General features: G+C 31.7%; 1 protein-coding gene across 6 annotated transcripts in view; it reads right to left on the bottom strand.

The window, feature by feature from the left end:
• Nucleotides 1-14,566: 14,566 nt before the first annotated feature.
• The window catches only part of LOC118198435 (ciliated left-right organizer metallopeptidase-like), a 73,693-nt gene continuing 66,403 nt past the window's right edge, over nt 14,567-21,856 (bottom strand). For 5 of the 6 annotated variants that reach the window (XM_085814151.1, XM_085814153.1, XM_085814154.1 and 2 more), the window contains 2 exons: nt 18,590-18,905; nt 14,567-14,908 (listed from right to left, as the gene is read on the bottom strand). In XM_085814151.1, the coding sequence (XP_085670277.1) occupies nt 14,761-14,908; nt 18,590-18,905 (464 nt within the window). In that variant the 3' untranslated portion in view covers nt 14,567-14,760. Of the gene's footprint in view, nt 14,909-18,589; nt 18,906-21,856 lie in introns of those variants that run through there. The other variant, XM_085814155.1, reaches the window with a different exon arrangement.

Below are 21,856 nucleotides of genomic sequence, written 5' to 3'. Positions count from 1 at the left end.
GGACCTGCTTGGCCCAGGGAATAGGGGTGCCATTGAAGATGAGATTTTTCTTGAATTTGCTTTTTTTCTTGGTGAACGTAATGGCCAGTGTTTTATCCATGTTGACTTAAATTTTTTTATTTTGTAAGCCAAGTCTCTAATGTATGGATGTAGTTTTGTAATTATTGAATGACTGGACCTACGAATTCACTTTGTGCTAGGATCACAGTGTCATCTGCATACATAGCTAATGTTGTGTTGTGTGTGGATGGTATGTCATTCACATAAATATTAAAAAACGTGGGTCCAAGTAAGGACCCTTGTGGGATGCTAGCCTGGATGGCATGGCTTGTGGAGTTTGTGCCAGAAACGGGAACAACGAAGTTTCTACCGGTTAGGTAGGAATTATTAATGTTATTGATGTAGCTCAGGAAGCCTAGGGCATGAAATTTGTAGGCGAGAGCATCCAGCCAGACTCCATCAAAAGTCTTAGCAACATCTAGAAACAGTCCTTCAGTGATCTTGCATGTTGCCATTCCCTTGGAGATGGTTTCTACTGCTCGGTAGAGCTGGTTAGTTGTTGACAGTTGCTTCATAAACCAAACTGGTGTGGTCTGTTAATGTTATTGCTTTCTTTGTAGACGTTGATTCTCTTGAGTAGGATAGCTTCACAGATTTTAATGATGGAAGAGAGTAGACTGATAGGCCAATAAGACTCCGGTTTAGATGGAGGTTTTCCAGGCTTGAAGATCGGAATGATCTTCGCAGTCTTCCAAGGTTGAGGAAAGTGTTGCCATTTCAGAATAAGGTTGCAAATTCTAGTAATAGTGAAAATGGTATTGATTGGGAACTTTTTTATCATACATTTGGTATGGAATCTATGCAGGACTTTTCTTCTTCTTCATTCTCTTGATGTATGGCATAGACTTCTGATGGTAAGGCTGGAATGATGTTGTCAGTGCTTGGAGTTGTTGGGAAATTGGAGTGAAAGCTATGAACTAGATTTTTTTTGTTGTAGTATCATGAATGTTGTTTGTGCAAAATTGAGATTCCAAATGCATAGCTAACAGTTCTGCCTTCTCAATTTCAGTGTAATGGATCCTTTGTAGGCCTTAAGGGGTGGAATGTTATTGTGGCATTTCATATACCTTTTAATGGCTTTCCACAGTGAGTAGTCATCAGTGGAAAGTGTACTGAGGTAATTGGTCCAGTTTTGTTGTTTAGGTATTTAAAGGAGACTTGACAGTATTGCAAAGCCTGTTGAATCTGTTTTCGTCCTCTTGGTTTCGGGTTCGCTGCAAATGCCTTCTGGCTGCATTATGTTTTATTAACTGCTGTAATCCCTTGCTTCTGTAGTTAAGTTTTCTGGTAGCTCTCTCCTTGCACTGCTGTGAGCAATAGTAATGGCAGTTGTGAAGTTCTAAATTAAACTATCAATATCATCCCTTGAGTGCATCATTGGGAGTGTGTATTGAATGTTGCTTAGAGCTTTAGCGAACTTGTGCCAGTCAACAGTGAAGGCTGTTCTGTCTGATGAGGTATAACTGCTAATATCCAGAATCATTCTGACCAGATTATGGTCAAAGAAGAGTTCATCCAGCAGAATGCTGGTATTTCTGAGCAGGAAGAAATCTATGATTCCCATGGAGTTCGCAGTATACCGTTTTGGTGTTTTTGGAGCTGCTATGAGTAAATTCGCCGAGTTGGCTAAGTTGAAAATTATATGTCCTGTGTCATTTGAATTGTAGCAGTTCCAGGTGTGGTGTCTAGTGTTTAGGTCTCCACCTATAATAAAGTGAGAGTAGAACTTTTAAGTCCGCAAGGACTGACTGAGGGTTATGTGCAGGTTAAATGTATGTAGTGGAAGTGCTTGTTATGAGTGATATAACTGTGGCTTCTTGGCTAAAAGCTGTGGAATTGGAACAGAGTTATGATGTGATGTTTAATCAAAAGGGCAGCGCCTCCTCCTCTTGGGTGTCTGGCAGTCAGAGGTCAGTTAAATCGGTGAACAGCATAGTTTTGGATAAAGATAGGGGTGGCAGGGCCAAGATGGTGTTCTTGTAGAAACAAAATATCAGAGTTGTACTCATTTATAAAGTCCCGGAGCTCATTAATTTTCCGGGACAGTCCACGTTCCTTGTTTTTATAACTGTTATAAAAATATTTTTATAACTGTTTATAGAATTATTCATTATTACTACGATTACAAGAACCAATATATCTTCAAATATGTTAAATACAAAAAACAACTTACCAATAGTGTTAATAGCCACCTGCAATTCAGGCATTCGTAAAAATGCCTGAATTGCAGGTGGCTAATTTTTTTTTAACAATAACGATTTTTTTTAATAGTACTACCAAGGGATACCCCCTTAAACATATTTCAAATTTCTTTAAATAATTTCATAATATCAATTAATTTACCTAGACCAAAGTCATTTTGGGTGTGATTTGTAATAAGAGTTTGCTTTTTAAGAGAACCTTACACCTGTGGAGTTTTGTGCATCCGTTTTTGAATTACTAGTTACAAAAGTGCATGAGATGCTATTGATGGTCGTAGATTTATTCTGTGCAGATTTGTCAATATTAGAGAGATCAGAGCTTTTAAGTTATGTTTTACCACTATGTTTAATAACATTGTTATTGTTTGGGAACTTCGGACACCAACGATTGTTCGCGGTGTGTCCGACTTGCAACACTTGACTGTTTCTAATCGTTTAGCGGAGCATTCTGTAGTTTTGTGTGGCCCAGCACATTTGACACATCTGGGTTTCAACTTACAAAAGTCTGATGAATGATGGAAGTGTTGGCAGTTGTGACACTGCACAACACTTCAATTACATTGGTACACAGTAAATTTAACATAAAACCCATAAATTTTACAATGTCATAAATTTGTTCAACCCCCGAGGTATTTTCTAGCTGCATCTGGAAAAGAGGCATTGGTGCTTTTGTTTTAATTCTGTGCCTAACTTTATAGCCTAAGTTATGCAATTCATCTGAGATTTCCTCTTTAGGGCAGTCAATCGACAACCCGCGAATTACAGTTTTATTGGCTTATCTAGCTTAGTTAAGATGACATAATGGCCAATTTTTTAGAATCCAGATATCTGGTAATTTCTCTGTGGTCATCTGCTATGGTAGAGAAAATCTTAAAAAATTCACCATTAACTTTGCCTGCAAAGTCAGTTTAGTTTCTGTTTTTAATATTTTAAGAAAGTCATTACATTTAACCTCAGGTTTTACCATTATTGGCCTCACTTTTGGGGGTTGAACAACATTAATGTCATTACTAGGTCCAGTTTGGATATCCACAGAATCAGCTAATATCTGAACGTCATCAGAATCATTATTATTAACATTATTGCATGAAAATTTCTCAAATTTGTTAGTCAGAGGGACATCAATATTATTTTTAACAATTTTCGTTGGCGTTAAGCCTTTCTAGGCAAAATAAAGCCATCCTCATTCCTTGCATCATTGATTGATCTTTTATTTATATTTTTAGATGATCATTTAGCCTTTGGTTTAATCTTATCATTAACAACATGAGTCATATAAGCATTTTCAGAGTTAACATTAACAGCATTATCATTAGTAGCACTAGCATTTTGATCAAATCTTTGCAATACAATATCCTTAACAGAAATATTATTAGCAATCGGATTCAAATTACCATAATATTTGAACTTACCTGGAAACTCTCAAGATGTGCCAGAAACCAAGGGTGAAGAAGAAATGCATGATGAGACCTACCTCAAATATTTAGAAATCAATGAAAATATCCAAATTTGTTACAAATAGAGCGATGCAAATATTATTGAAATTATCAGAGAAAACAAAGGAATTAGTGGAAATGAAAACCCTGTCCTGTAACAACAGCAGCAGTGTCTTGACAAGGATTAAAAATTTTGAGGAGAGAGCTCAAACTTAAAGGTGGAGATCAGACAATTATAAGCAATGCCATGTCTTGGAAAACACCCTTGAAAAGCTACTAAATATGCAACAAACTGAAATGGATAAATTTTTAAATAGGGTTTGATATGCTTACATATTGTTTTGATATGCATAACATGTTGAAATGATTACAATTTTTCTGAATTAAGACAGCTTTTGTCATCCACAGAAAAAAAAAAACAAAACAGTGAAAGTTTTACGAAAAAAAGGTATGCGTAACTTACATACTAAACAGCATATCAAAAAAGAGTGTTAATCTCAACAGCAGGGCCGTATGCAAGGAGAGAGAGGTTCAGGTATGTTACATTTCATTCATAAAAATTTATTGAAATCTTATATAAAATTGATCTATTTTTAAAAATTTTATTTTTATATACCCCTTAAAAATATTCAACCTTGTATCCCTAATTGAAATGCAATCTTGCATGCAGCCCTGCACCGCATATAAAATTCAACTGCTTTATAAAAAAAAAAAAAAGGTCCAAATGGACGTGTACCCATTTTATCCGAGAAAAAGAATCATCAACTTGATGAAAAGGAACTTATTGAACATTGGAAAGCTGTGGATTGTTTTACAAAAAAGGTGGTCGTTTAAGAAATTTAATGATTCGAAAAAGAATGAGTATGTATAATAAAGCCAAATTATTATTGGCCACGGACAATTCCCAGCTTATCTACATAGATTTGAACTCCAAATTTGGATTTGGGTTCGTTGTTCTTGCCCCACAACATGGCCTAGGTACCTCATTTGAACTTCTGTAAATTTACATTTTGATGATTTTAGTAAGTTTGCTTTCTGTATTCTGTCTAGAACAGAAGTTAAGTTTATAAGGTGCTCTTCCCAGTTTTCTGAGTAAATGTCAATGTCATCCAGGTATGGTACAGCGAATCCTTCGCATCCAGCCAAGACGTTAATCATTTGCTAAAAAAAGACTTTGCTAAAAAATATATGGGACATTTTTTAATCCAAAGGGTAAACACAGAGGCCTGAAACTTCTAAACCTAGTTACAAATGTTGCAAATATTTGGGCTCTTTCCTACATGGAATTTTCCTGTAGTCTCTAGATAAATCTAATAGGGTAATATATTTTGCTTTTGCTGCAGTTTCGATATGTTCTTCAATATTAGGCAAAGGATAGTATTCAGTTTTAGTAACAGCATTGAGTTTACGATAATCAATACATGTCCGAGGATCCTTTGATAAAGATTCCATTAGAATCATGGGAGATGTATAGTCCGATTCTGCAGGCTCTATAATTTTGAGATCGAGCATTTTCTGAATTTTCTTTTTGAGAATTTCAGTCTGTCGGGGTAACAGTCTGTATGGTTAAGTTTTCTGGTTTTCGGCATTTATTGGTTCATTATTTAATAGTTCAATATCGTGACAACTAAGTTTGTTAGTCCAGGATTATTTGAAAAACAAACAGAATATTTTCATAAAACCTTTCATATATCTTATGTTTTGCTCATGTTTCAACCTTTTCTCGAGTTCATTCTTCTCTATGATGTCCGAGAAATTTAATGTATTTGGATTGGAAGTTAAATGAGGCATGTCCATTTCTAAGTCTCCTTCCACTTCAGTTATCATATTAATCATTTCTGATCATTTGTAATATGTTTAAGCATGTTAATGTGATATACTTGATTTGGCTCATTTTGTTCCTCGAAACTTATAATGTAATTGGTTTCTGAAATTATCTGCTCTATTTTTCCAGGTCCTTTCAATTGTACCTCTAATTTATTTTGAAAATTCGTAAATAAAACAAGAACTAAATCTCCTCTAGCAAATTCTCTTTTCACTGCGTTTCGATCGTACCATGTTTTCCTCCGTTGTTGAGCTTCTTTCATGTTTTCCACGACAAGTTCTTGACATTTCTTCATTCGATTAATAAGTTCAAAAACGTAATTGACAACATTATTACTTTCTTCAGTCGGTTCTAGCCACTGGTCATAAAGTAAAGTGACTAGCGTTCATAGGTTTTTGCCATGAACTAATTCTGCTGGTGTAAAACCAGTGATTTCGTGTGTGACTGTTTTGATGACAAAAAGAACTGATGGTAGATAGTTCTCCCAATCAGAAGTCGTTCCTATACATACGACTCTTAACAGCCTTTTTAGTGTTTTATGGAATCGTTCAATGGGATTACTCTGCGGATGATGCAGAGCTTCTTACATGATTAATGCCAAAACGCTCAAAACATTCCTCGCTCAAAGCACTGACAAAAGAGGTTCCCTGATCTGTTTGGATCACTTTTGGAAAGCCCGTATGACTGAAAATCTGTAAGAAAGCATCAATCACAGATGGCGAAGAAATGTCTGTCACCGCAACAGCATCTAGATATTTGGACAATATTCACAGAGCTGTAATAATATATTCTTTCCCAGTCATTGAAATAGGTAGCGGACCAACAGCATCGACATTTATTTTTGTAAATATTTCGGAAATGACTGGTACTAAAATCATTGGAGCCTTCTTTTTGTCATTTCCCTTCCGAGTGAACTGACAAGCATCACAGGTTTTTGCAAAATCTTCGGTTTCTTTGTAACACATTGTCTAATAAAAATGTATAGCCAGACTTTCTTTGGTCTTTTTGACACCCAAATGACCAGAAGTTCCTTCGTGGCACATCTTTATAATTGATGGCTTGAGTTTTTCAGGTATAACTACAAGTTGTCTTTTAAAGCCCATTTTATTTGTCGTTTTTTTAACTAAAAGCTCTTTTCTCGTCATTCTATAGTTCTCATTTTTGCATGTACCTTCTTTAACTTCTTCGATGATTTTAGAGAGTTCCTTATCAGTAAGCTGAAGTTGTGCAACTTATTTTGAGTCAATGTTTACTAATTTCATGAGAGCTTTATCTTCCGTATTTAATTCAGGTAATTTAATTTCTTCTTCAAAGACATCTCTGGATGCTTTATTTTCTTCCTTCTTCAGTTCCAAGATTTTCTCTTCAGCTATTTCTCTTTTTCTTTGAGCTCTAGTAGAGAAGGCACTAACCTGGTAAGGACGACTATCAGGTTCCTTTCTTTGTTTGTTCAACAATGCAAAAGTTCAATTGCCTAATAAATACCTTCCTTTGTTGAGCTCATTTTTAATAATAGCAGCCTTAGTTATTACTCGCCCAAGATCGCAGTTTAGTTTGACCTCAGCCAATGGTAAACAGGTTGGATTCAAATCTAATGCCAGTTGCACCCACACATTTTCACCTGTCAGCATTTCTGGCGTGATGTATTTACGACAAATTATAGGAATACTAGCACCTGAATCCCTTAATATAGGAATTTTATGACCATTTACGTAACCCATACTAGAATAAGGTAATAGAAATTTATCCTCTGGTTTTGCACTAATTCTGTTAAGATTAGCAGGAGATTCAGTATATTCTTAAGTTTTGGACATTGGGGTCTTAAATGTTGATAAGATCCACATTGATAACATTGTGACGTCTTTCGTTTTTCATATTTATCATCTGGACGTGGACTTCTAGGTCTATGGAACTAGCTTTGCGAATTAAATCTTGATGACAACTTTTTCTCAGTTTTATTTTTATTACCTGAACTTGCTTTACTTTGAGTTAGTGCATTGTACCTTTCTTTCTGCCGATCCACTACAGGCCATTTTTGAAAGTTTCCACGAACGTTTTCATAGGCATAAAGTTTTCCAGCTAATTTTTTAGATGAAATCATCTCTACCCACTCATCAAGAAAATGTTCTCGAGTTTCAGGAGGAATTGGACCTTTAAGTTGGTCAATCACCATCAAATCTAGCAATTGATCAAAATTCTCAACTCCTAGATCATTCACCCATTCTTTGCTTTCTGCCTAAACTTTTCCGGGCTTAGCTTAAATTGTCTTAATGAATTCTTCACGTGTTCATAGTCTTTAGATTTATTGGAGGGTCCTCTAGCTATTAATTGTGTTACTTCGTAAGGAAGTAGTCCTAGTAAATGAGATACAAATTCTTCTTTATCAATTTGAGCCCATTCTGCTTGCCTTTCAAACAATAGCAATACAGACTGATATCTCTTTTCTTGTCATCGAATTTCTGCATAAGGTGATGTAGCTCCGTTTTCGGCCGGACCTGTCCGGTAGTTCGAGACTTTGTCTCTGCTTCAAGTCATAATCTCTCTAATTCATACTATTCTTTCCTTCTCTGCTCTTCTGCTTCTTCCTCCCATGTTCTTCTCTTTCCTCTCTCTCTTTCCGTTCTTCTCTTTTCATTCTTGTATTATTGTGCCTAAGACCCCTTTGACGAATACTTCATCATAATCTCTGCTTTCGACAATTTTCTGTTTTAAATCAACTATTTTCAAATCTGCAGTCACATGAACTCCCAGTTCAGCCGTGAGATTTTGCAAATCGTCCTTACGAGCTCTTCCTAAGTAAGACATTGTTTCTATGTTTAAAATTAACGAATACTGTGTTCTTTATACTTCCTCAAAATAGCTCAAATTAATTACTTTAATTAATTAATGTAGTCAGGAATCACGTAATTAAATGCACTCTGTTAAATATGCAAACCTCAAAAATGAAATATTTAAATTATATGAAGTTCATACTCTCTACCACATTAATTGTGACTATACTAAAAATAACAACATAGAGCAATATATATGTCTACTATTGGACAACTAAAATGAATATTAAAAATAATATCCAATACAGTAATAAAATAAGACAATTCAATATTAACAGGAAGTAATCTCTAATTCAGTGATGAACCAATAAATTAAAGCAATCAAATATTAACAGGAAGTAATAATCTGGTATCACTAATATTACGTTCAGTGATGAACTAATAACGTAAGTCAATTCAATATTAACAGGAAGTAATAATCTGGTATCACTAATATTATGTTCAGTGATGTACCAATAAAATAAAAATGTGCACGATTATTCAATCTCGGCTGGTGCCCCCAAAATAATTAAGACTGTGATACTTCTTTTGCAATTTGAAGCAAGCTCCATTGATGGAACACAGCAATAACTTTTATTTAACACTCAAAATGGCGACATACAAACAAGAAGAGAAAACGTATTCTAACATTTAAAAATAAAATAAATACACTCTTTGTGCGAGAGACACACATGGCACTCGAGCCGGCATTTCAAACATTGCCATTAACATATACCTTAATGTTCATCTATTTAAATTATCTATTTTAAATTGCAAGATTTTAATAACAATATTTAAACCTGTTACACCTTATACTTCCATCACTTAATACTTGAATTTCCAGCCATTTGGTTTTAAAAGTTTTGAAGGCAAGTTTGTTAATTTTAACTTATTAGTTTGATCTTTAAATTTCTAATTAACTACTTGTTTTGAACTTTAATTTTAAGATTGTATCATTTTTTATCTTCTTATGATTTTGAATCAACTTTATATTCTATATGTTTACTTCTATTTTTGAATTTGAAAATGAGAGTTTTGGGAGGATATGTCTTCTAAAATAAACATCTTGTTTAGATTAATTGTGTTCTTATTGAGAACTTTAATTTTAAGATTATTTGCTATTTTGCTTTACAAGATTCTATTGCCTTAAATGGACTAATGTCTGTATTTTGATCGAGTATTAATTGTGACTTACGGTTTGAATATAGCAAATAATTTGACGCTTTCTTGAAAGTAAGATGAAACTCTTAATTTAGTTGTTGTTAATTGATGGTAGATTGGTTTATCCCCTTGATAAGTTGATTAATCTGCGATCAATGACAATAGCTACTTTTTTTAATATTTAAAATTTACTTTTGGTTTTGGTATTTTTGCACTTAAGAGATTTTTCTTAGCAGATTTTTAAACAAAAAGTTGAAATTATTTACAATACTGATTTAAATTCTAAAAATGTTTTCATTGATGGTTTCAAATTTAATTTGTGTTCCTTGGAGATGATATATGAAAAGTTTTCTTATTATAAATTATTACGAATTATTGGTTTATTACTTTGCAGCTTTAGCGCAAATCATAGGCTTTTTAATTTACTTTTAATTACTGTATTTTAAAAATATAATATATTTATAATATCTGCAAAAGGCGGAAAGGATTAAAATTTGATTACTTGAAGTGTTGTTTATTTATGAAATATAATTTTGAAACTTTTTTATTACAAAATATAATATATTTATAATATCTACAAAAGGATAAAAGGATTAAGTTTATTTCCATGCCAGCAGAATTGCGCAAAACTGACTATAACACCGGGAATTTATGTTTCAGCTCGTATTGTGACTGTTTTCAAGCATCAATTTGGCTTGTTAACAAGGCATTGACCCATAACACTTAGACCCAAGTTTCGTCAAGTAAACAGCAAGGGAGTCCCAAGTAAACAGCAAGGGAAGGGGTTAATTTACTGTATTTAACATAAAGATCCAATAAGCCACAGAAGCAGTAAGTGGTAAGTTGTTTAATATTATTTTAAGTATAATTAGATGTAAAGAATAAAGATTAATGTTAATTTTTACATTTTTGTATAGCATCTTGCATCTGCAGTAAGGACTAAGGAAAGACAATAACTTGCCTTAATACGTAGATATAATTTCTAAGGGTGAGCAATTCCTTACAAATACCTTTATACATACTTAGCTATTTTGAGTCTTGATAGATTTTGCATGGTCATTATTAATTTTTTTTAAAATGTGTCTGTTGAGAAACATTATCAAATCATAATCTAAGAACATTTTAAAATTAAAAAAAAAACAGATAATTGCACATTTAAGATAATAATTCTAAAAAAAATATTAACATAATTAAACACAAAAAATTACAAAATGTGTGTTTCATAACAACACACAACAAAATAATTATGCATCTTTTTAATATGAAAACTTTCAAGATATTTTAGCTAATTTACATGAATTTTCTTCTCTAGCATCTTTTTTGTTTCAATAAACAAATCAATGTTCTTGCTAGACTCTGCTTCATTCCCTAATTTGTTAATGTTTTAACAATATATCTTTGAAGAATAGTTTTCTTTCTCTATGTAATCTATTTCTTTCCCAAAAATTTCCCTCTGCATTTCAGATTTAATTGAAGATTTTTGTTATTCGAAAGAATTGCATGTATTTAGAATACATAGAAGATGCTAATTATTATTTCTTTAATAATATAAGTATTGAAACAAAGACATCAGTTGAAATTGTGTAAATAGCATTAAGATGAAACAATGGAAGGCTGAAGATCTCGCAGGCCATGACTGCCTGGGCAAACATCTTTTCTGAATTGATATATTTGCTCAAACATTTTGCTCACTCTGTGATCTTATGGAACCTATAACAGAGCACACCTTCGTTGTTATGAGGCACTTTTTGGTTATGACTTCGAGATCAATCAATGTTGGCATGCCAGAGACTGTCTTAGGAAACGACTTTCGGTCACTTCTGTTATGTTCTGTCTTTGAACTTCTTGGGGTATTTTGTCTTGCCATTAGAAATAATAATAATAATAAAATAATAATATAAGTATTGAGAATAAATCTGAAATGATACAAGGTCAGCTGCAGCACTATGAGCACTTCTAGGATTTTTAGAATAAGTGAAGGAATGAACAACAAAATTTTAGGGATGGCAAAATTTTTAGAATTTACGACAGACATTGGGCAACAGAATACAGGACCTATAAAGACTGCACCAGGTGACAAAATACACATCTGGTGCAATGAGACATGTAAGATGAATCCTTTAAATTTTCAGTTTTCAATTTCTTTATTAATAGATAAATTCCTTTCTACACATGCCCATCCATATGACAAGATTAGAACTTATTTTTGTAATTCTCGATGTTGTGTCTAGTGAAAAGACCAGAAAATAACAGGAAGATAAACATATTAAAGAAAGACTTCTAGGATCAAAAGCAGAAAATCCAAATATTTTGTGTCCACTGTTCTTACAAAAATTTTCCATAAAATAAGAAAGTCATTGCAAATTTCCTAAAACACACATTCATTACATGTTAATACCATGTAAACATCTTTAATTTGGTCACATTTTTCTAGAATCTTTTGGAATCCTATGTCTATAAATATTGCTTCTAAATCTAAAGTCAAATCCTTCTAAATCTTCCAGTGCAAGGTCTAAGAGTTATCCCAGCCAACTTTGTAAAAGGCCAATTTTTTTAATGAAACATTTAGGAAAGAAAAGTGACATTTTAAGAGAAACTGACATACATTTGAATATTCTGAAATAACTACATAGAAAAAAAAAAAAAATACCAATGAAAAAAATATGAAAGGAAAAATTAAATTAATTAAAAAATAACTGAAGTATTATTTTACTTTTGCTAAGACGTGCCTCGGAAACTGTGTTTTGTAGCATTAATTATCTTACTTTATCAGAGTCAAAATATTCCTATATCCTCAAAGTGGAAAGTAATGTCATTTTAAAATATGACATGGTAAAATAAAAAAGGTTTCATTTTAATGCTATTTCTTAGTTACAGTTTTAATATATTATCATTTTTAATGATATTTGTCAATTTTATTACGTTTGTATTTAAAAAAATCATTCAAAAATTCAGATAATATATTTTGTATACAGATTGACTTTGAAATCACCAAATTTAGTATTGCATAATAAAAACACACATATTTCAAAGCGAAAGGATGCTTTTGATGTAATAATTTATGACCTTTTCATACTAAAAAAATAAATAATTTCAGAATGTTAATGTTTTGATCGAGGAAGAGCCTCGTGTCTCTCATGCCCTATTAAGAAATAGGAAAAATTCAAATGATAACCCATCAAAAACATATTTGTCAATGAATTGAAATTATTACTCCAAAACATTAAACACTCAAAACAGAAATTGTAAATATTGACAAATATATCAGATGAGTAAAATTAAGGATACTGTCAATTTAGCCCAAAATTAAGGAATTTTAATGACTAAAAATCATTTCCAAAAAACTTAAAGACTTAAAAGTACTTTTAAGAACTGTATGAATCCTGAATCAAATGGGAAAGACCAAAAACAATGAAAGATTTTTTCAAATTCACTGTCAAAATTTGGTACATTTAACTTTCATATAAATTCTCTGTAGATTGCATATGGTGTTACTAAAGCATATTTTGTTATAATTTGAAAATAAAAATATTAATAAAATTTTACAAATTAGATTCACATAAAATTAAGCATATTATTTAAATGTATAAAAAAATTCCTAATTACTGCTTTAGGTGTTTCTTACTTAACACATTATTTCTGACTAGCAAAACTCTTTCAGAGTTTTAATCAAATAATAAGCTCAAACCTCTCAGTAATTTTCTTTTCTTTCATATAAATTAGAAATAATAATAATCTTGACACAGTAGAAGTTATATCAGTTTGTATTCTTTTCAAATTAACTAATGCACTGCAGCTTTTGCAGCTAAAGAATACATTTAAGCTGCACAGTGGTGATAAAAATCATGACAGTGTAGTGTACTACTGGCATTACTTTTAAATATTTTTTATTAGGTTGATTTCCCAACTGCTGACTTTCCTTTCTTTTTCTCTTATCCATGTTACACAAAGGGAAAAACACGAAAACGTCCATGAAGCCATCCCATTCGCCTGGAATTGAATCCAGGCCATTGGTGAGCCAGTATTTAATAATTAAAATAAATACTAAAGATATATACAATACTATACTTCAAGTCACATGTAACCACTATTTTAGAACACATTTTTTAAAAAAATCTGAAATAATTTTAACTGGAATTTACTTAATGCAATTTGATCTCATAACTATACTAATATGGTTTTCACCTTATGTATCTAATAGTAATAGATTCAGTGAATATTTTTATATATATTTATTAAAATTTTGCAGTATATATAGTTAGATCATTTAAATAGACATCTATACAGAATCAGCCAAAAAATGGCCCATGGCAATTCTACAGGTTTTATATTTTAATAAAATCCACTCACATCAAGTTCTTATATCCATAAACAAATTTACCTTGCCAATGGCAGCACCGTAAGACAATCAGGAGTAAAAATTGAAAAATTGATGCTAAGCAACAATAAAAAGAGACATGTTGCTCAATTTAGTGAATAGTCTATTTTATATTGGTCCCGATATCATATAAAAATATCTTAAATGCAAATATATTTATACATTATTATTTACATAATATACTTCTCACTTATCCCCCCCCCTTGGGGGTTGACGTAGAGAACTTTGCGAACCTACTGGCTAGGATCTGTACCTAGGCAATTTCGGCCACCGGGATATACAGATTATGAACCTAGTGGTTCTAAAGGCCTCCCAAAGATCACTTATTGGTCAGCGCAGTGGTCTGGCAAGTCCTAAAGCTGAAGGCTCTAGTAGCCCGTGGAGGCGTCATGGGTACTGTCAGGGGGTGGCACCCCGGATATGCTGAGTAATATCCTTCGGCGTGTGACTGGCAGGTAGCAGATCATTGACAGCAATCACCGTCGTAAAAGGAATGCGTCTTTCTCTCCAAGGTGGGAGGCAGGGCTGAATTCCTGTGCCTGGTTTGGCAGGACAAGGGAACTCTTAGTTTCATTTAGTTGACAGAAAGAGGAATGCCCAGAGTTTATCTTATCTTCTCACTTATTTTAGAGTTGTTCTTACTCATATTTTTATAAATATTATATCTTATTTTTAGAGATGTCAATATTCAATGGTAGAAAAAAATAGATTTTAATGGTCACAATTTCATATAAAAATAATTTATATACACATATATATTTACACATGGATTATTTTTACAAATCAATCTGTCCTTATTACAGAAAATTTATCCACTTTAAGTATGCAATGATGAATCAGAAAGTTGTAAATTTAAGATATTTTGAGTACCTTCTTGCATCTCTATAGCTCAGTGAGGTCTGTGCCTTTGAATCAGATAAAGTCTCATTACAGAAGCAATAAATGTCGCAATTACAAAAATTCCACAAATTACAGGTACAGCTAACAGTCGAAATCCTTTATAATCACTAAAGGTTATGACATCTTCTGGATCAATTCTGAAATATAAAAACAAATATGAAGTATATAATAAATATAAAAAGTACAAAGGCTTTAAAAACCATCATAGATTATTTTTATAAATTTCTACCGCTTTCTTTCTCACTTATACAATTTATTTTATGCATAATTAATTTTATGCAATTAAATATAACTTTTACTTTAGTTTAAAATTAATTATGATAAAAGTATAAACACTGTTATGAGTTTTGTATTTAGATAGATAATTTTAGTAGAATTATAATTAAAATTGTTGTATTTCCCCATGCAATGCATTGTGAGACAAATATTAAGAGAAAGCTATGCCAGAAAAGTAAAAATACCGGAGCATGTGCATTTAACATTGAATAAATGGGTATTTTGGTAATTTATATTGAAATTGAATAAATGTAATTGACCACTATGTTAGTTGTAACCATAATTTCATCCTCATAATGCTTTCCAGTAATTTCCAAAAGCAGATAGTATGAGAAAGAAATATCTCACGACCCGTTGAAATCTATAAAAGGCAGGAAAAAGAGCATTTTAGTTAGTTGCTTAGTTACTGTTGTTGTGAATTGTTTAGTTTTGAGAGAACTGAGTTTAGTTTTCTCTTTAGATGTGCTTTGTATTGCAATATTCTCCTGTATATTTATATTATACTCCTATTTATTGCCTTATACTTCTACATATTTTTTAACTGCTGTCAGATTATATTTTTAACATGTCAGAAATGTATTACATTTCTGGATTAACTGCAGACATTCTCCCCAGTTAATCACAATTTTGCTGTACTGCATCACACAAATGCATTATATATATATATATATATATATGTGATGTATCAGCTTTAGTCGTAGCTTAAATAATCAGATGATAAGTTTAAAAAACAGGATCCACTTATTATTATTCAGGAGAAATAGCAATTACAAAAATCAGATATCCGGAGTAAATAAAAAGAATTACTAATAACTTTTTGTATGAAGTTTACTGCATCGTGACATTTAAGAAAAAGCCCCAATATTTTTTCGCAAGTCCTTTTATAGCCTCTGGGAAGGTGGAGCTTTCAAGAAAAGACGTCAGCTTCGCCAGAAAGACAGTTCGCTTTAAATAACTCCAGAACATTCTAAAACTGTACGTGTAGAAAAGGCGGGAAAAACAACTTGACTACGGGGCTGTGGATTTAATTCCACGTACTTTCAAATAAGAGAACGTCGCCATTAAAAATGAAAAGAACATACAGTTAGAATTTTAAGTGTATTCTTGATTATGGAATTTTATTATTACATATATATATATATATAACAAACTTTCTCTATTCGTAAAAAGCAAATTTAAAGTTATTTTAAATTAAATTTAATGCAAACAAATAAATGATAGAATTAAAATTAACGTTACTTTATCTTTTGAAGCTATATATATGCATTAATTTTTTAATCAATTTTAGTTTTTTTTGGAGGGGAAATTATTTACTTGTTGTTCCTGAAATTAATAACATCAAAAGCTTTAGATATATAAAATTGAACATGAGTACGATCTGTTGAAATATTTCAGTACTAATATAAGCAATTATGTTTAACACTATGGGAGAATAAATAAAAAAAAAAAATAATGGATATGATAGAACTTAAAGTAGCAACAGTACAAGCAGCAATATTATGCTAAAACTTCTTATGTGCATCTAAAGAAATAATGATTCAAGTTGTAATTATATTACAAGCAATGACTTCATATTTTCATATAATTTTTATTTATTTATAAGAAGCAATTTATATCAATCAGTTTGACTGAAAAACATTTCTTTAAATTTAGTATACAGTGAAAATCTTCTTTTATATCATCTTCATTTATACCGCTTCTCCACATTTCTTTCCAAAATCCATTAATTGGAAAATTTTACCTTTGTTTTGCGATATCTAAAAACCTTTAAAATTAGCGGCTATCATCATCAAATTTAGCTATCCTTCACTATACATATTTGGCTACGCATCATGAACTTGGCGACCAACGACAAGTTCTTCCATTAAATTTTATCTTGCTTCTATCGTGCAGAGACAATTAAGCCTGAATTGTATAAGTTTAGTTATTTATTATACTTGTGTCTATTTCTTGCTAATGCTTAAGGCTTATCTGAGTTCTGTATAAATAAATAAATTCCCAGATATACTTATTGAGGGCCTAGATATCTTACCGCTTGATGCAGTCTCTGTGGGTCCTAAATTCTGCGACTTGGTGCGGCCATATGAGCCCTGGCACTGGTTTTGGGCTTATGTGAATAACAAATCAGTTATTCTTAACTCAAATAGCCCTAAATGTAATCTTTCGGTCTATGAGTATCATCAACAAAATCTATTTTTAGCATATGGAAAGAAAATGTTGGTAAATTTTTTCTCGTCAACATTTTTAGTACATTTAACTTAAATCTGTAATCATCGGCAAGCACAATGTCAACATAAAAGGTTACCATACTCCTTTATTATTCAATTATTAACATAAAAAATTGTTTAGCCATCACTACATGAGTCATTACTCAAGATGTCATGTTTTGATAAACATGCATCAATGAAAGGAAAGTGTAATAAATAATGATTTGCTAGGTTGGCATCAGATCAACAATGTATCTATGTGGAATTTTTCAGTTTGAGATGTGTGCCAAGCAGATACGCAGCAACACAGCCAAATTACTGATCGTACAAATTTATGCTAAAATGATTGTTTCTTCAAAAGCAAGATATTTTATTTAGTGTCAAAGTGAAATTGGGAATCAGGACTCTCCAGATGTTTTATTATGCAGGGAGGGGGATCAAATGCGCATGCATAAAGCCTATGAGAAAAACATGTTTGGTGGTTTTGAGGCCTGAATTTTAGATCATTCCAGAAAATGGACGTCCAAATTTTGGACTATCAGTAGCGGTATTTTCTGGATCTAGAACCATACTTCAGATTTCGCCATTCATTAATTGATTGATGATTGAGAAACATTGTAATCACAATGAAAATCTTCTTTTATATCATCTTCATTTATACCGCTTCTCCACATTTCTTTCCAAAATCCATTAATTGGAAAATTTTACCTTTGTTTTGCGATATCTAAAAACCTTTAAAATTAGCGGCTATCATCATCAAATTTAGCTATCCTTCACTATACATATTTGGCTACGCATCATGAGCTTGGCGACCAACGACAAGTTCTTCCATTAAATTTTATCTTGCTTCTATCGTGCAGAGACAATTAAGCCTGAATTGTGTAAAGAAAGTGACAAAGAAGTTACTGAAAACGAGAAAATTTCCATCAACAAGTTAGTCAGAATTCTGGAAACAGCAGTTACAGGACTTCAACAACGTAACTAAACAAGAGATTATGTCTGTTTACAGAATTAAAGAGAAAGTATTAGTACAAAAAATGAAGCAACTTAAACAACTTACATTGAAAGAAATGTTTAATAAGGTAAACAAATAAATAGTAAGCTTTTTTTGTGTGTAAATTTTGATACTCTTTAGATTATAAAGACCTTATTATTTCATATATCACGATTTCTTATTTTTAATTTTATAATTTCGACATGCCATCTTACTAGGTTTAAACTGATGATCTAATAGCCAGAAAAATCCGAAATCACTGAAGTCCCGACGAGTCTGGATTTCGGACTTTGTACTGTATAAACATAGGCATTGATAAAAGATAAATAAGAAAAACTTACATGATCATATTTGATGATACAGCAAGATCTTCACTTCCTTGTAGGACATGCATGAAAACACTGTTTGAAAGAAATGTTTGAACTTTTGTTATAAGTATTCCTAATTCTTCATCGGCCGTAGCTTTTGGAGGACAGATAGAAAAATCTAAGTAGATCTGTTTGAACACAGATAGTGTTGCATTAACAATATAGTTCATAGGAATTTCAAGTTTGGAAGCAAGAGTCCATAGAGTGCTAACCTTGAAATTCTTAAAATTGTTTCCAGATAAAAGTTCATCAAATGTAGGTCTTGTAAAATATATTCGGATAGGTATAACTAAACGAGAAAAAAAAAGTTAGTGACATTAAAACATGCACTTTATAGAACATTATTGTATTTACTCAAAAATAAGTCTCCCTTTATTGTTCTACAGTAAAAGCTCAACTACCCAGAAAGTTGAAGAAATGCTGAAAGTTGAATACAGGGTTCGTAGCCACATTTTACTTAAAAAAATAAGCACCTATAAGCACATTTAAAAAAAAAAAAAGAAAAGAAAAGAAGCAACTGTCTAATTACATTATACACAACTTCATAACCTTAAAAGAAGAATTCGATTTGTAATTTAAAACATGAGAAATTCAGTATTTATTAAGAGAGAATGAGCATTACTCAAACATGGAAACAATCACATTCTTTTTTTTAATTTTAAATAACAGTTCAATTTACAGAACTAGTTTACAATGAGAGTAAAAAAAAAAAACTACTAATTATATTACAAGAACTAAATTATATTACAAGATTTAATGATGAAATTTCAGTTCAAAATTGAGAAAATAAATAATAATAAGCCATATTTATTATATTCGCTTGGCACCTTAAAATAAATACAATTTATTTTTCCACTCATATTAATATTTAAATAATTTAAATCAAAATTCTGAACATTTCTTAAATTTTCATTGTATAACAGTTTTTTCTCAACATATATTGCAAGCAAAGTAATTTAAGTAAAAATAAGTAAAAAAAGGAACTTTCTGAAAATTCCGGATAGTCGAGAGTAATTGGTAAAAGTAGAAGGAGGTAGATTGTAGCTTTTCTTTAGATTTTTCAGCTAAATAATGCTTTTGACATTTCGATATGTGCTTCATATAAAAAGTAGCCCAATGGAACTGAAAAATAATCTGCTTAGCAAGCACAGTAAAACTCTTATCTCTGCGAAATATCGCAAACGTTATTGTGCAATGTGTGCGTCTTAATTCTTCCGCACGCGGTATTATGCAATTGGAATCAACAACTGCTGGTATTTGGAGAATAAATAACTAAATAAAGGAAAAGCCCCTTTGCTTCGTCCGTTTTTCACCGTCATGCGCCCATGTAGCATATTTATCATTGAGCAGGACATGTAGCGCTCCGCGCGATATCCCTACCATACTCATATTGATTAATAAAGAGATTTACCAATGTGGGGTGTTTTTCATTCTAATTTTGAACAGACTTTGTTAAATTTCCAGAATAGAATCATTCTTCGCTTTTGGATCACAGAACATTTCGTCCTATTCAATCCAGATTAAAAAGTGACAAAAAAAAAAAAAAAAAAAAAAAAAAAGAAAGAAAAGAAAAGAAAAGAAAAAAAGAAGTCCAGTGCTTGCTTTGCTGTGAACTGTAATGGTTTCAATATTCGAGACTTTGTAGAGAAAGGGGAGAACCCCCAACTTCCGTACTCTATAATGCATTGGAAAAACAAATATTTTGACTATTCGATTACTTTCACTTTTTTTATGCCATTCCAAATATTATTCCTTAGAAAACTGTTAAAACACACTTACCCATTTTTGAAATTTATCTATACTTCAGCAGTTACTGCAAAAATATTATTATAAATATTCATACATATGCTCATAATATAAGCATACCGATCATAATAAATGCGAATATGAACTGACCACGCAGAACAAGAATGTAAATTATTAAAATCTTGATAGAAATTTAAACAAGTGTAATAGTGAGTGGCAGCAAAAGAATATGGAATGAATCGGAATTTCCTACCGCTTTCGCAATTCTTTGACCAATAGAACGACGTGCACCTGTCTGTACTTGCGTGCACCAAAGGTTATGTTAATGCAGAGAAGGGGCAAAAAGCTATTTCTGGGAGTATAATTCACCATCTGATGTTCCATATAAGGAAGAAAAGTTGTTTATTTAGTTTCGGCTTTGGTACAAGGAAAAAATCTGCGTTTGTTTAAAAAAAAAAGCACTAAAAGCAAAAAATAAGCACTCAAAACAAAAAAAATAAGTGCTTTAGAGAAAAAGTAAGCATCTATAAGGGCTTTTATATTTTATTTTCAAATATAAGAACTTATAAGCACTTGTAAGGATCGCTACGAACCCTGTGAATATGTGAAAATTTCTGGTAGTTGAATGTATAAAAATTGCAGTTGATATTAGAAAAGCCAAATGAGAGGAAGAAAAGAATTTCAGTCTAAAATTATAAAAAAAGACACTTTTTTTTGTTGTTATCAAAAGCATACATTAAAAATTAAGTAGAGGGGAGATTTCAAGCATAAAAGCCAACATACTTTTGTAAGCCATAAACATACAAAAATAGCATATAATGGATTATGAAATATCATCATCCATGAAAGTTAGCACAGTTCCCTATCCCAAAATTTACACCAACCATAGCAGAAAAATTTTGAAGAAACAGATTATTCTTCATTTAGTTACCATAACAGATACAAATTATGGACATAGAATATAAAAAACTTAAATCACTTATCATAATTTTCTATGCTGCATCACCACTGTTTATCCATTTCCAAATAAAATTGCATATAAAGCCCATTAATACCATTTTTCTTAATGCCAGAATCCTGTAACTTTGAAAATACACCATTGCATGCTGTTCCATAGAAAATAAGTCACAAATTTAATTCCCTCCCCCAAATTGGAGGAAAGACAGAGAAATAGTAGTGAAGTTGTATCCTTTACTAAACTAAACCCAAAATATTCAGAGTTAATCGTGTTTATAATAAAGCATAGCAAAGATCCTATGATTATTTATTTCATGCTGTCAACTTATCCATTATTAACACTAAACTATATTATTTGGCGAGTTTTTATATGTAGGAAATGGTTCAACAAATAAAGTACCAACAAGAGTGTCCAGTTCCAAGGAATCTGGAATCGCCAGTTTCATCTTTAGTTCCAACTACTAAGAGTTTTTACTAATATCTCAGGTGGACCATTTGGCCTCTCATAATTTTTTTCAATAAATCGAGGGTGCATGA

The sequence above is a fragment of the Stegodyphus dumicola genome, chromosome 3 (assembly GCF_044657685.1).
Source record: "Stegodyphus dumicola isolate Sdum_Otavi_A_Nest chromosome 3, ASM4465768v1".
In the NCBI taxonomy this organism is placed as follows: Eukaryota; Metazoa; Arthropoda; class Arachnida; order Araneae; family Eresidae; genus Stegodyphus; species Stegodyphus dumicola.
This window is presented reverse-complemented; position numbering and strand designations above follow the sequence as displayed.